The sequence below is a fragment of the Delphinus delphis genome, chromosome X, assembly GCF_949987515.2.
Source record: "Delphinus delphis chromosome X, mDelDel1.2, whole genome shotgun sequence".
NCBI lineage: Eukaryota > Metazoa > Chordata > Mammalia > Artiodactyla > Delphinidae > Delphinus > Delphinus delphis.
In genome coordinates this window covers 1,475,822-1,490,872 of record NC_082704.1, presented here as the reverse complement: position 1 = coordinate 1,490,872, position 15,051 = coordinate 1,475,822, and the positions used below count along the sequence as shown (strand labels likewise).

The 15,051-nt window shown below is 49.0% G+C and overlaps 2 protein-coding genes across 2 annotated transcripts; one reads left to right on the top strand and one right to left on the bottom strand.

The window, feature by feature from the left end:
- The first annotated feature begins 344 nt into the window (after nt 1–344).
- Nucleotides 345–2,837, top strand: LOC132418484 (paraneoplastic antigen Ma6E-like). The gene is made up of 3 exons (XM_060002364.1): nt 345–1,128; nt 1,186–1,311; nt 1,462–2,837. Exons 1-3 carry the CDS (start codon nt 345–347, stop codon nt 2,835–2,837), a joined length of 2,286 nt encoding a protein of 761 aa, XP_059858347.1.
- Nucleotides 2,838–5,738: 2,901 nt separating this feature from the next.
- On the bottom strand, nt 5,739–11,818 carry TEX28 (testis expressed 28). The gene is given in 3 exon segments (XM_060002699.1): nt 5,739–6,259; nt 6,262–6,451; nt 11,807–11,818. Coding segments are annotated over 3 exon segments (723 nt in total).
- Nucleotides 11,819–15,051: the final 3,233 nt, after the last annotated feature.

The window sequence follows — 15,051 nt, the reverse complement described above, 5'->3', positions numbered from 1 at the left end:
GCGGCGCGTGGGGTTAGTTGCTCCGCGGCTTGTGGGATCTTCCCGGACCGGGGATCGAACCTGTGTGTCCTGCACTGGCAGGTGGATTCTTAACCACTGCGCCACCAGGGAAGTCCCTAGCCTTCTATCTTGTAAATAAATGTAATTTATAAAAAAAGTTTCCTAAAGTCAAACAAACCAAACAGGGCAGGGAGGTGCTCCAGGCTGCTGCTGTGAGGGGCACTAGGGTGGGCTGTGTGGCACAAACATGATTCTCTCCTCTTTGCACCCACAGGCCGGTTCCCACACTTCAACAGCCTGTGCACTCCTGGTGATCGCTTCCCCCCACCCTCAGGTCCTCGAAGATGGCGATGGCTCTGGCGGTATTGCGGGACTGGTGCAGGTCGATGGGCGTGAACGCTCAGCGATCTCTGCTCATCCTGGGAATCCCAGATGACTGCAAAGACCAGGAATTCCAGGAGGCTGTGCAGGCTGCCCTGCGTTCCCTGGGCAGGTACCGAGTGCTGGGCAAGGTCTACAGAAAGGAGCTGGGGTCGAGTGTTGCCCTGGTCGAGTTTGCTGAGTGTTTAAATCGAAGCTTGCTCCCCCGCCAAATACCAGGCAAGGGAGGGCCCTGGACTGTGGTCTGCCTGCCCCAGGCCCCTGATGCTGATTCACAGGATAGACCCAATTTCCCTGCGCAGCCCCAGGGACAAGCAGTGGTTGGCAGGGCGGGTGAGGCAGGAACTGCAGGGGAGGAGGAAGCTACAGGGGAGGCGGGAGTCGCAGGTATGGAGGGAGACACAGGTGAGGAGGAAGCCTTAGGTGAGGAGGGAGCTGAAGATGAGGAAGGAGCTGCAGGTCTGGAAGGAGTTGAGGGTCAAGCAGGAGCTGAAGGTGAGGAGGGAGCTGCAGGTGAGGAGGGAGGTGCAGGTGAGGAGGGAGCTGAAGGTGAGGAGGGAGCTGCAGGTGAGGTGGGAGCTGAAGGTGAGGAGGGAGCTGCAGGTGAGGAGGGAGCTGCAGGTGAGGCGGGAGATGCAGGTGAGGAAGGAGCTGCAGGTGAGGAGGGAGCTGCAGGTGAGGAGGGAGCTGAAGGTGAGGAGGGAGCTGAAGGTGAGGAAGGAGCTGCAGGTCCGGAAGGAGCTGAGGGTCAAGCAGGAGCTGAGGGTCAAGCAGGAGCTGAGTCAGATGAGGAAGGAGCTGCAGGTGAGGAGGGAGCTGCAGGTGAGGCAGGAGCTTCAGGTGAGGAGGGAGCTGAAGGTGAGGAAGGAGCTGCAGGGCTGGAAGGAGCTGAGGGTGAAGCAGGAGCTGAGGGTGAAGCAGGAGCTGAAGGTGAAGCAGGAGCTGAGTCAGATGAGGAAGGAGCTGCAGGTGAAGCAGGAGATGAAGGTGAAGCAGGAGCTGAGTCAGATGAGGAAGGAGCTGCAAGTGCGGAAGGAACTGAGGGTGAAGCAGGAGCTGAGGGTCAAGCAGGAGATGAAGGTGAAGCAGGAGCTGAGTCAGATGAGGAAGGAGCTGCAGGTTACAGAAATGTTGCAGGCGTGGCAGGACTTCTGAGTATGGCAGGACCCACGGGCGGGGCAATGGCTGAGCCTGAGGAAGCAGTTGTGACAGCGGCAGGCGCCATGGGTGAGGCAGGGCCCGGGACCCAGCAGTGGAGGCAGGCCTCGCAGCCCGTGCTGGACAGCATGGGCTACCAGGAGCTGGGAACCTTCTCTGGGATGGAAGAGCCGGGCCACGGGGAAGGGTCCTCTGAGAGCTGGCTGGAGCAGGCCAGCCACACGCTGCACCTGTGGCGCCACGTGTCTGAGAGGGAGAGGAGGAGGAGGCTGGTGGAGAGCTTGCGCGGCCCCGCGCTGGACCTCCTGCGCGGCCTCCTGGCGGAAGATCCCGAGCTGGCTGCCCAGGACTGCCTGGCCGCGCTGGTGCAGGTGTTTGGGAACAAGGACCCCCGGGGGAGTGCTCGGCTGAAGTTCGTGACCTGTGCCCAGCGGCCCCAGGAGACTCTCTCTGCGTACGTGATGCGCCTGGAAGGCCTGCTGCAGTCGGCCCTGGAGAAGGGGGCCATCCACCCGGCCATGGCGGACCAGGCGCGCGCCCGGCAGGTGCTGACGCGGGCCCGGCTGAACGACACGCTCCGGGACACGCTGAGGAGGAGGCGGCTGATGAGGAGGCCTCCCGGCTTTGCGGGGATGCTGCGGCTCATCCAGAAGACCGAGGCCTGGGACGCCGACCCGGCTAGCAGGGAGCACTTCCCAGGGCAGGAAGAGGCCCGTGTGGACGTTGCAGTCCTGGCAGCAGCCGCCCAGGCCGCCCCGGCCCATGAGGCCATCACCGCAGGCACCACTGCACATGGCACCAAGGCCTCCCCGGCCGGTGAAGATAGCACCGCCCAGGCCGCCCGTTCCAAGGAAGGGAGCGCCGAGGACCACCCGGCACGTGAGGAGGCCAGTGCGGCAGTTGCCGGCACTGCCAAGGCTGGCGAGGCGGCCCCTGAAGACCATGGTGCCGCCAGGGCAGCCCCTGAAGGCCATGGTGCCGCCAGGGCAGCCCCTGGCCCTGGGGAGACCAGCAAGGCGTCCGCGGCCACTCAGGAAGATGGAAGTGCTGCCGCCCCTGCGGGCCTAGGTCAGGCAGGACCCTCAGATGCCCCCGGGGTCCCCATGCCTGGCCGGATGGGCAGTGCTTCCCCGGTGGCCCCAGGAGGTCCTGGCTGGGAGCCAGAGGGCCTCGCCCAGGCAGGAGGCCAGGAGGCCGAGGAGACCCCCGAGGAGGGGCTCAAGCCCATCCCAGAAGAGCCGGGAAATGAGGACGGGGCTGCAGAGATGAGCCCCCCGGGGTGCACCTCGGGCCAGTAGGCTCAGCAGGTCCCGGGGCCCCCAGGCTTGGAGGCAGGGGGAGGCCAGGCCTGGCAGCCTACTGGCCCCATATTAGGGGCCACTCCCGGTGCCTGGGCCTCCCTCCTGAGAGGGGACCCCTATTCATCATCCCCTGGGGCAGGTTGCTCCCTGTACTGGCAAGCCCAAATGTGTCCCTGTAGGCCCCAGAGGGACCCAGGTGTCAAGGAAACCCCCAGCCCCCGCTCCCCTCCCCCCAACACACACACCCTAGCCATCGTCCCCTCGCAGAGCCCTGAGGTGCGCCACGAGCCAGCCAAGGCTCTGGTCTCTGTGGGCCAGTGTCGTGAGCTCAACGTGTGCTTTCTGGGCATAGATTCAGGCCCAGCGCTGCTTCTTGTTGTGGAAATGTGCATGTGTTCTCCTCTGAGCAGTTCCCCCAACCCCTGCACGGCGTGGAGACCCCGAGCCCAGTCCCAGGAGCCGGCGGGAAGGACGGGATGGACGAGGTCACAGCCAGCACCCACCCCAGGACCTGGGATCCCACCTGGGACCTTGGGAAGGAAGACCTTGACCGGGGCTGCAGGAGGTCTGCGGGAGGCCCCCCAGGGCTTGTGTTCTGCTGGGCCACCCCGTTGTTCCTCGGGACTCCACGTCCCCGGCTCGGTGGCGTGCGCCCTGCTGTGGGACTGTCCTGTGCCCGCCATAGGGCAGGGCCAGGCCCCGGGCATGTGGGCCAGAAATGGAGGGTCTGCCCTGGGGGGAGCGGGCATTGCCGGCGCCCATCTTCCTGGCGAGAGGCCACCCGCGGGGCCCTCAGGAAGGGAGACTGTGGGGAGATGGAGGGCCGCCGGGTGGGGTGTAACGGAGGCACCTTTTTGAGGACCCTGGTGGGGCCGGGACCCGTGAGCTCCGGTGGCCGTTAGAAGTTCCTCTGTGTGTTGTTATGCCCTGTGTTCAATGGTTTCAGTCAATGTTTCTGTTTAATAAATTTCCCTGAACGTTTCATATGAATCTGGCCTCTGCTGTGGGCAATGGAGGGAAAGGGCTGCTGCGGGTGAGGGCGGGGGTCCAGAGTCCGATTCCTGCTCAGCACCCATGGGACACCTCTCCGGGGAGAGGGTAAGGTAGGCACTTTGCAGACCCAGAGATGGTGAGCGCTTTTTTCCATTTCATAGGTGAATTGTAAAGTTTTAGCAAAAACTGATAATTGCCTAAAAAGGCAGTAGAGAAGTTAAAATGTAAATGAAAACCTTGATTATCTCAGCAGGAAAAAGGGAACATAGGAGCAACAATAGATGGACAGACACTGCTATGGACTGAATATTTGTAAACCTCTCCCCCTCATTCACCTGTTAAACTCTAACCCCCAAAGGGATGGGATTTGGAGGTGGGGCCCTGGGAAGTGATTAGCCCATGAGGGGGGAGCCCTCATGAATGAGATTACCTCCCTTATAAAAGAGGCCCCAGACGGCTGCCTCATCCTCTTGTGCCATGTGAGAAGATGGCTAGTTGATACAACTAGACAAGAAACCAGTCCATATGAAGAAGAGCTTTATTACTATTATTTATTACTCAGCCGTACAAAGGAACGAAATTGGGTCATTTGTGGAGATGTGGATGGATCTAGAGACTGTCATACAGAGTGAAGGAAGTCAGAAAGAGAGAAACAAATATCGTGTATTAATGCACATATGTGGAACCTAGATAAGTGGTACAGATGAACCGCTTTGCAGGGCAGAAATAGAGACACAGACGTAGAGCACAAACATATGGGCACCAAGGTGAGAAAATGGGGCGGGCGGGGGGTGGTGGTGTGATGAATTGGGAGATTGGGATTGAATATGTACACTAATATGCGTAAATGGATAACTCATAATAACCTGTTGTATAAAAAATAAAATAAAATTCAAAATTTCAAAAAGAAAATCACCTCCAAAAGAAATCTGAATTCTCACTGGCTACCTTATTTGACCATGGGTTGAACCTTCGTACTCCTTAACTGCTCTTCAGGGATTTGTCAGGTGGCGTCAATGTGGGTAGGATTTCTCTGTGAAAACAAGACGATTGATTCCCATCACCACTTCCCCACAAACACACAGATGCTAAAGGGATTGCAGAGTTCTTCCGTGAAAGTGCTGGGAATGTGGGCTCATCTCAGCGAATCCCTCCCTGCCTGGTGAAGCTGCTGTAAGGATTATTTAACGCAGAGGAGGGTGTACGGCACCTCTGAGGGCGGCTGGGACCCCAGGAAGTGTCCAGATAGAAATGGAGGGCTTCCCTGGTGGCGCAGTGGTTGAGAGTCCGCCTGCCGATGCAGGGGACGCGGGTTCGTGCCCTGGTCCGGGAGGATCCCGCGTGCCACGGAGCGGCTGGGCCCGTGAGCCATGGCTGCTGAGCCTGCGCGTCCGGAGCCTGTGCTCCACAACGGGAGAGACCACGACAGTGAGAGGCCCGCGTACCGCAAAAAAAAAAAAGAAAGAAATGGGGGGGTCCTTTGAGAGACTGAGTTCACCTTTTTTCCTGTTGGTGGGCCCTAGTCTGACCTTAGATGAAAATAATATCAACCCACCACACAGGGGCAGGGGGGCGGGGGGAAGCACTCTGCAGAAGGCAGTCATTGTTGGAACAAATAACCCACACGGGACCTTGTGCCCCAACTTAGCCATGAGCCCAGGTGAAGGAACCAGGGCTGGCAAGGCGATTCCAGTCATGCATCATACACCTCTCCGGCACATGGGGACCAGCGGACACCTGTCTGGCTGACGATAGGCATCTGCTGGCCACCGCAGGCCAGTGTGAGCCCAGTCAGAGCCCCATTGGCCGGGAGAGGGCCAGGCAGGCGTGCACGGTGGGCAGGGGATGAGAGGAACACAGACACCCCCCACCCACCCCAGAGCTCAGGCGGCCAAGGGGTCTGCCTCACCTGCACTTCTCCTCCCAGAGGGACTCCAGCGATGCCTGCAGGTTGGTCACATACCGCTCCTTGAGGCTCTGATAGGACACCTGCAAGCTGAGGTGGAAGGTCTTGACTTTGATCCGCTCTTCCTTCACCTTCTGCCACAGCAGGGCTCACAGCTGGGCCCCATGCTTGGCCTCCGAGGACCTCCCCCGTTGCAAGGCTGCGGAGTGGCTCTGGAGAGAGGTCGGTGGATGGGCAGCGTTCCGCCCCCGGCTTGGGGGACTCTGAAACAGAGCCTTCTCGCTGGGCTGCTCACGGTTGTACCCCAGGCTGCTTTCTGCCCTCAGCACTAAGCCCTTGGGCCTGCAGCCCTCCTCCAGCTCCTGCAGCTGCTGGTGACACCGGTGGAGCCTTCGCTCAATCTGGGCAACGGTGGCAGAGGCACGCTGGTTCACCTTCTCTAAGGCCTGCCAGACGTGGGGGGCCTGCTGCCGGCCAGCTGTGGACACCAGCTTGAGGAAGCCCACAGTGTTCCTGTCCAGCTGGCCTTTTCCACTCTCAGCTGCTCTGAGAGGTACAGGATGCGGTGCTTGACACTGTCCTGCAAGTTCCGGGCCAGCTCCCCATCTGAGAGGCTGGAGGGGCCACTGGGGCCAGCCTTACTGGATGACAGGGATCTGCAGGACAGAACATTGGAGGGGAAGTTTGCAGTTGGGCTCTTAGTGTATTCCGCCTGCATTGGGAAACGAGAATCACAAAACAGGTACTTCTGTGAGATGCAAATGGTGGGAGAATTAGACACAAATTGCTCCACTCTATAACAGTACTTATGCATATGCGCAAGTACTTCATTTGCAAGATTTGTGCATCTGAGGTGGGCCCGACACAGACTGGACATTCTCCCTTCCTCTTCAGCACCTGGCTCCTTGCTCTATGGGTGTACCTCACTATGACCTCCAGGTGGCTAGCAACCCCCTCCACACCTGCCCTGTCTGTTCTTGGACTTCTCTTCCAAGAATTACCAACAGTGGGTCTCGTTTTATAGAGAACTGTTCTTGTAGAGCATGGAATAAACTCATTTCCATTAATCCCTACAGCTTGCTGTATTGCTGCTGCCAGATGGATAGAAGAGATAGGCAGGGAGATTTGCATCCTAACAGGTTCATTCCTTCATCTAGTCATTCATTCAACACATATTTCCTGAGCGTCTACCATGTGGTACAGAAGCCAGACATATTCCTTGGTCTCACAGAGCTGACAGCCTAGGGTGGACAGTTCTGCTGTAACACAAACAAATGAGTCTGTTGCATGGTGAAGGATAATAGTAAGAGCCTTGGAGATAGAGCCCAGTTCAAATCCCGACTCTACCACTCTTGAGACCTTGAGTAAGTTAATAAACCGCTCAGAGGGTCGGTTTTCTCATCTCTAAAATAAAGATGGACATAGCAGCCTAACTGGAACACAGGAGACCATGGTACAGTGGACAAGGATGAGGTAGGAGAGGTAGGTGAGGCCAAGACAGGTGGAGCCTCTGTTCTGTTTCTACTTTTTAACTAAAAGCACCTTCATGACTGTTTTTTTTAATTAATTCATTTACTTGTTTATTTTTGGCTGCGTTGGGTCTTCGTTGCTGTGCGCGGGCTTTCTCTAGTTGCGGCGAACGGGGGCTACTCTTCATTGCGGTGCGCGGGCTTCTCATTGTCATGGCTTCTCTCGTGGAGCACGGGCTCTTGGTGCGCGGGCTTCAGTAGTTGTGGCACGTGGGCTCAGTAGTTGTGGCTCACGGGCTCTATAGTGCAGGCTCAGTAGTTGTGGTACACAGGCCTAGGTGCTCCGCGGCACATGGGTTCTTCCCGGACCAGGGCTCGCACCCGTGTCCCTTGCATTGGCAGGCGAATTCTTAACCACTGCACCACCAGGGAAGCCCTTCATTACTGTTTTCAATCTGAAAATGCTCTCCCAGTGGGAAGCAAGGAGTGATTATAGTGTAATAGATATTTTGGTTCTGTGTATTTTATTCTATGCAAATTATTCCTTGATATTTAAAAAAACATGTGATACCACTATGCACCTAGCAGATTGGCAAAACTTAAACTATAATAAATCTCAGAAAGGACATGGAGCAACAGGAACCCTCAATCACTCCTGGTGGGAGAGTAATTGGTACAAATATTTTGGGAAAGCATTTGGTAATATCATAAAGTTGAAGACATCCATACTGAATGGCCCAGCAGTTGCATTCCTAGATATATCCTTGAAAGGCAGGTACAATAATACTCCCAATAACCAGCTGCTAGAAACAACCCACCTGGCCTATCATCATAGAATGTGTAAGTGAACTGTAATATATTCAACAGTTTACTGCTATACAACAATAAAAATAAACTACAGCCTTGAAAACATGAATGAACATGCATAATGTTGAACAAAAGAAGCCAAACACAGAAGAATCCATACTATATATGGTTCTGATGATATAAAGTTCAAAAGCAGGCAAAATGAAATGATGTTGTTTAGGGATGCATACACAGGAAGGAAGTAAAGCTGTAAAGAAAAGCATGGGGACTTCCCTGGTGGCACAGTGGTTAAGAATCTGCCTGCCCGTTCTCTGCAACAAGAGAAGCCACCACAATGAGAAGCCTGTGCACTGCAACGAAAAGCAGCCCCCGCTTGCCGCACTAGAGAAAGCCCACAAGCAGCGATGAAGACCCAATGCGGCCAAAAATAAATTAATTAATTAATTTTTAAAAAGAAAGAAAAGCATGGGCTTCAGTAGCATAAACATCGATAGTGGTTCCCACTAGAGTGGGAGAAGGGGATGGTGATTGGAGAGACATGAGGAGGCTAGTGTACTTGATCCGAATAGCAATTAAATGTGTGTTTACATTAACATTACTTCCTAAACTAAATGTTGATGTTTTCTGCACCTTTATATGCATATGCCGGATTTCACAATTTTTTTAACATCTTTATTGGAGTATAATTGCTTTACAATGGTGTGTTAGTTTCTGCTTTATAACAAAGTGAATCATTTATACATATACATATGTTCCCATATCTCTTCCCTCTTGCGTCTCCCTCCCTACCACCCTCCCTATCCCACCCCTCTAGGTGGTCACAAAGCACCGAGCTGATCTCCCTGTGCTATGCGGCTGCTTCCCACTAGCTATCTATTTTACATTTGGTAGTGTATATATGTCCATGCCACTCTCTCACTTCGTCCCAGCTTACCCTTCCCCCTCCCCATATCCTCAAATCCATTCTCTAGTAGATCTGTGTCTTTATTCCCACCTTGCCCCTAGGTTCTTCATGACCTTTTTTTTTCTTATATTCCATATATATGTCTTAGCATACGGTATTTGTTTTTCTCTTTCTGACTTACTTCACTCTGTATGACAGACTCTAGGTCCATCCACCTCACTACAAATAACTCAATTTCCTTTCTTTTTATGGCTGAGTAATATTCCATTGTATATATGTGCCACATCTTCTTTATCCATTCATCTGTTGATGGACACTTAGGTTGCTTCTATGTCCCGGGTATGGTAAATAGAGCTGCAATGAACATTTTGGTACATGACTCTTTCTGAATTATGGTTTTCTCAGGGTATATGCCCAGTAGTGGGATTGCTGGGTCGTATGGTAGTTCTATTTTTAGTTTTTTAGGGAACCTCCATACTGTTCTCCATAGTGGCTGTATCAATTTACATTCCCACCAACAGTGCAAGAGGGTTCCCTTTTCTCAACACCCTCTCCAGCATTTATTGTTTGTAGATTTTTTAATGATGGCCATTCTGACTGGTGTGAGATGATATCTCATAGTTTTGCATTTCTCTAAAGATTAATGATGATGAGCATTCTTTCATGTGTTTGTTGGCAATCTGTGTATCTTCTTTGGAGAAATGTCTATTTAGGTCTTCTGCCCATTTTTGGATTGGGTTGTTTGTTTTTTGGATATTGAGCTGCATGAGCTGCTTGTAAATTTTTGAGATTAGTCCTTTGTCAGTTGCTTCATTGGCAAATATTTTCTCCCATTCTGAGGGTTGTCTTTTGGTCTTGTTTATGGTTTCCTTTGCTGTGCAAAAGCTTTGAAGTTTCATTAGGTCCCATTTGTTTATTTTTGTTTTTATTTCCATTTCTCTAGGAGGTGGGTCAAAAAGGATCTTGCTGTGATTTATGTCATAGAGTGTTCTGCCTATGTTTTCCTCTAAGAGTTTGATAGTGTCTGGCCTTACATTTAGGTCTTTAATCCATTTTGAGTTTATTTTTGTGTATGGTGTTAGGGAGCATTCTAATTTCATACTATTGTATGTACCTGTCCAGTTTTCCCAGCACCACTTATTGAAGAGGCTGTCTTTTCTCCACTGTATATTCTTGCCTCCTTTATCAAAGATAAGGTGACCATATGTACGTGGGTTTATCTCTGGGCTTTCTATCCTGCTCCACTGACCTATATTCCTGTTTTTGTGCCAGTACCATACTGTCTTGATTACTGTAGCTTTGTAATATAGTCTGAAGTCAGGGAGCCTGATTCCTCCAGCTCCATTTTTCGTTCTCAAGATTGCTTTGGCTATTCGGGGTCTTTTGTGTTTCCATACAAATTGTGAAATTTTTTGTTCTAGTTCTGTGAAAAATGCCAGTGGTAGTTTGATAGGGATTGCATTGAATCTGTAGATTGCTTTGGGTAGTAGAGTCATTTTCACAATGTTGATTCTTCCAATCCAAGAACACGGTATATCTCTCCATCTCTTTGTATCATCCTTAATTTCTTTCATCAGTGTCTTATACTTTTCTGCATACAGGTCTTTTGTCTCCTTAGGCAGGTTTATTCCTAGATATTTTATTCTTTTTGTTGCAGTGGTAAATGGGAGTGTTTTCTTAATTTCACTTTCAGATTTTTCATCATTAGTGTATAGGAATGCCAGAGATTTCTGTGCATTAATTTTGTATCCTGCTGCTTTACCAAATTCATTGATTAGCTCTAGTAGTTTTCTGGTAGCATCTTTAGGATTCTCTATGTATAGTATCATGTCATCTGCAAACAGTGACAGCTTTACTTCTTCTTTTCCAATTTGGATTCCTTTTATTTCTTTTTCTTCTCTGATTGCTGTGGCTAAAATTTCCAAAACTATGTTGAATAAGAGTGGTGAGAGTGGGCAACCTTGTCTTGTTCCTGATCTTAGTGGAAATGCTTTCAGTTTTTCACCATTGAGGACGATGTTGGCTGTGGGTTTGTCATATATGGCCTTTATTATGTTGAGGAAAGTTCCCTCTATGCCTACTTTCTGCAGGTTTTTTATCATAAATGGGTGTTGAATTTTGTTGAAAGCTTTCTCTGCATGGATTTCACAAATTTTTAAAGTTTTTAAATGTTCAAGAGATGGTTTTAATCACAGATAAGAAATGGCTGGAGAATTAGTAAATTGTAAAACAGAACTAAAGAAAGCATCCAGAATGCAGCACAGAGGCACAAAGAAATATAAAATTTGAATAAAATTGAAAAATAGGAGACACAGAAGATAGAATGAGAAAATCTAACAAAAAATCTAACTGCCATGCCTCAGGAAGACAGACTAAGGTAACAGCAAGGTTTTAAGAGATAGTCACTAAGAATTTTCCAGGACTGATGACAGACATAAATCCACAAATTCAAGAAGCCCAAGGGACTCCCCTGGTGGTGCAGTGGTTAAGAATCCTCCTGCCAATGCAGGGAACGTGGGTTCAATCCCTGGTCTGGGAAGATCCCAGACGCTGCGGAGCAAATAAGCCCGTGTGCCACAACTACTGAGACTGTGCGCTGGAGCCCGTGAGCCACAACTACTGAGGCCTGCATGCCTAGAGCCCGTGCTCCACAACAAGGGAAACCACCGCAATGAGAAGCCTGCATACTGCAACAAAGAGTAGTCCCTGCTTGCCGCAACTAGAGAAAGCCCATGCACAGTAACGAAGTCCCAACACAGCCAAAAATAAATAAATTAATTAATTTTTAAAAAAAAGAAGCTCAAGAGATCCCAAACAGGATAAAACGGAAATAGATCCACACTTAGACACAGATCTTAGAAGCAGCCAGATTGTAAAAGTTGATTACCTTTAAAACCATGACTTTTAGACTGAAAGCTGCCTTCTCTAAGGCATCAATGAAATCCTGAAGAGTTGAATAATATCTTCAATATGCCGAGAGAATAACTGTCAGAGAGAAAAAAAAAGGTCACATTCAAAGAATCAGAAGACAGAATGTCTTCAGCCTTTTCAGTGAAGCACTAAGAATTAGAAAACAATGAAGTAATGCCTTCCAAATTTGGGGGAAAAACGATTTTCTCACCTAGAATCCTATAACCAAACTGTCAATTTTTAGGTTAAAGGCGTCTTCTAACATAAAAGAACTCAAATAGTTTACTTCCTCTGCATTCTTTTTCTGGAAGCTACTAGAGAAGACGTGCCACCAACACCAGACAGGAACCTACGACAGAGGTGGAGATGGGATTTATGAAACTGGGGCCCCAAGCTAAAAGAAAGGCAAGAGCAATCTCCAGGATGATGGAAGGGACCCAGGCTGGCAGCTGGGCAGTGGGCCTGGAGGGCAAGTCAAAAGGCTCCAGGAGAGAGTGCTCCAAGTGAACGAAATATGCAGGACATCTTTCAGCAGCTGGAGAGGAGATATAGCCAGTTTGGGGAAGTGCTGACCTATAATAAGTAGTAGAGAACAAGCAACACGGGGTAGGGAGAGACAAGTGTTAACTCTAAGGAAAACAAAACATCAGGAGAGAAACGAAAAGTCATCAGAGTTGCTGTAGACTTGATAACGTGAACATCAAAGAATAATCTAATGCAGATGATTGTATACTGTACTGGAAGGATGGGGGTGGTGAAAGAGCTACATCATCATCTTTAACTGTGAGAAGTCAATCAATAATTCCCAAAATCTAAAAAATAAAGAAACAGCACTATAAACAATTTATTTACAGAACTAGAGGTAAATGCCAAAAGAAACAGCTAAAAGGGTTGAATGTAGTTGATTCTGGGGAATGGATGGACCACTGTGGGTGGAAGCAAGAGATTGCTATTTTTTAAAAATATATATTTATTTGGCTGTGCCAGGTTTTAGTTACAGCATGCAGGATCTTTAGTTGCAGCATGCGATCTCTTAGTTGCAGCATGTGGGATCTAGTTCCCTGACCAAGGATCGAACCCGGGCCCCCTGCATTGGGAGTGAGGAGCCCTGGCCACTGGACCACCAGGGAAGTCCTGTAGAGATCGCTATTTTTTGTAATAAACCTTGTAGAACCATTTAACTCTTTGAACCAGGGGTTGGCAAACTACGGACTGGTTTTGTACAGGTGTGAGCTAAGAATGGTTTCTACGTGTTTAAATGGTTGAAAAAAATCAGAAGAAGGAGGATATTTTGTGGCATGTGAAAATTATATGAGATTCAAATTTCAGTGTCCACAAAGTGTGACTGGCACACAGCCACACTGATTAATTTACATATAGTGTATGGCTACCTTTGTGCCACAACAAAGGTCTAGTTGAGCAGCTACAACAGAGAACATGTGGCATCAAATATTTACTATACGGCCCTTTACGGAAACAGTGCGCTGACCCCTGCTTTAAACAATGTTCATACGTAGCACTGATAAATGAAAGAACTAAGTATTTTTAAAGAAAGTAGCTAATAGGGAAAGTTAAAATTTGCTAATGACTTGTTCTATTGAGGAATTTTATAGATATCATATAAAACTAAAAACTGACAGAAGAATATATTGGTGAAAAAAAATTCAAGGCAACCAGTAGAAAAAAGCCAGGTAAATAACATCCAAATAATCAAGGGCAGAAAAAAAGGAACTTGATTAATCCAAAAAAGGGAAGGAAAGGAGGAACAAAAAGAAATGAGATATCAGGTTAAGTAGAAAATACAAAATAGGATGGCAATAAGATGTGATTATCAATGGCTGTATACCATGTCCTTGAGAAGACTCAATACTGTAAATATGTCAGCCCTCTACATATTAACTTATAAATTCAATGAAATAACAGTTAAAAACCCAATGGGAATGTCTTATGAATGTTAGATTAGCTAATTCCAAAATGCAAAAGAATAGCTAAGAAATTTTGGGAACGAAAAATAAACATGGTCTTGGGATACTTGGCTATCTGAATAAAACTAAATTAGAGTGCTACTTTACATCGCATACAATAATAAAGTCGAGACAGAATAGAGACCTAAATATAAATATGAAACTCTAAAGGTATCAGAAGGACACAATAGGAAATGTTTTTATAATCTCTCTGTGGACAACACCTTTTTGAACAAGTCTCAAACTAAAATGCCATAAAGGAAAAGATTTACATATTGTACTACAGTTTAAAAAAATCTTTAAACCTTCTTATGGTGAAGGAAGCATAAAGTTAAGAAGCAACATTTCGGTTTCGGTTCAAACACTTGCTTCTTCTTAAATAAAGTATCTCCATGAACATTTTTAAAGAGCAACAGATTAAAAAAAAAGATTTGCAATTATCTCTAAGAGATAAAAGGCTAATCAACATATAAAGAACTCCTACAAATTAGGAAGCTAAAAACAAATCATCAAACATAAAAACAGCAAAGGGTAGTCATAGACAATTCAGAAAGGATGAACTATGAATACCAGTAAACATATGAAAAATGTGCAACTGCAAGGAAATCAGGCAGACATAAATCAAATGATTAAAAAAGATGTTCTCGGGCTTCCCTGATGGTGCAGTGGTTGAGAGTCCGCCTGCCGATGCAGGGGACGCGGGTTCGTGCCCCGGTCCAGGAGGATCCCACATGCTGCGGAGCGGCTGGGCCCGTGAGCCGGCTGGCCGTCCAGAAAGTTCTAGAAAGAGAAAGAAGGTCCGCGCAGAGACGCCACACTGCCTCAGAACGCTCAGGCCGCCTCACTTGCTGTGAAGACCTCCCAACCCCCACTGCCGGGGGCTGGGCTGCTAAGGGGCTGGAGGGAGGCGGCTGCAAAGGGGAAGATTCCAGCGTGGCTTTTTTTATAGTGTGAGGAAGTGCGCAAAACAAACTGCACTATTGTATCAATAACTCTTTTAAAGCCTGTGAATGCATCGGCCCTCCTTTACTACAGTCACCACATCGCGCAACTATCACACCATCTACTTCCAGAATTTTTTTATCACCCCAAAAGTAGACCTGGTCCTGCGTGTAGGCAGCCCTCTTTGAATTGATAGGACGAGGGCAGATATAAAAGAATTAAATTATTTCGAATAATGTGCAACATATGAATAACAATTGTTCAAAATCGATGGAGTTGGAGGGCGCGCGTAGGGAGCGGCACGCCTGCGGCCAGC

What these genes read in the sequence shown, in the direction of transcription:
- LOC132418484 (XM_060002364.1), top strand. Translation starts at nt 345, where the DNA reads ATGGCGATGGCTCTGGCGGTATTGCGGGACTGGTGCAGGTCGATGGGC. An exon ending in AGGTCCGGAAGGAGCTGAGG is followed by an intron (nt 1,129 to 1,185) that starts GTCAAGCAGGAG and finishes AAGGAGCTGCAG; the next exon opens with GTGAGGAGGGAGCTGCAGGT. An exon ending in GGGTGAAGCAGGAGCTGAAG is followed by an intron (nt 1,312 to 1,461) that starts GTGAAGCAGGAG and finishes CAGGAGATGAAG; the next exon opens with GTGAAGCAGGAGCTGAGTCA.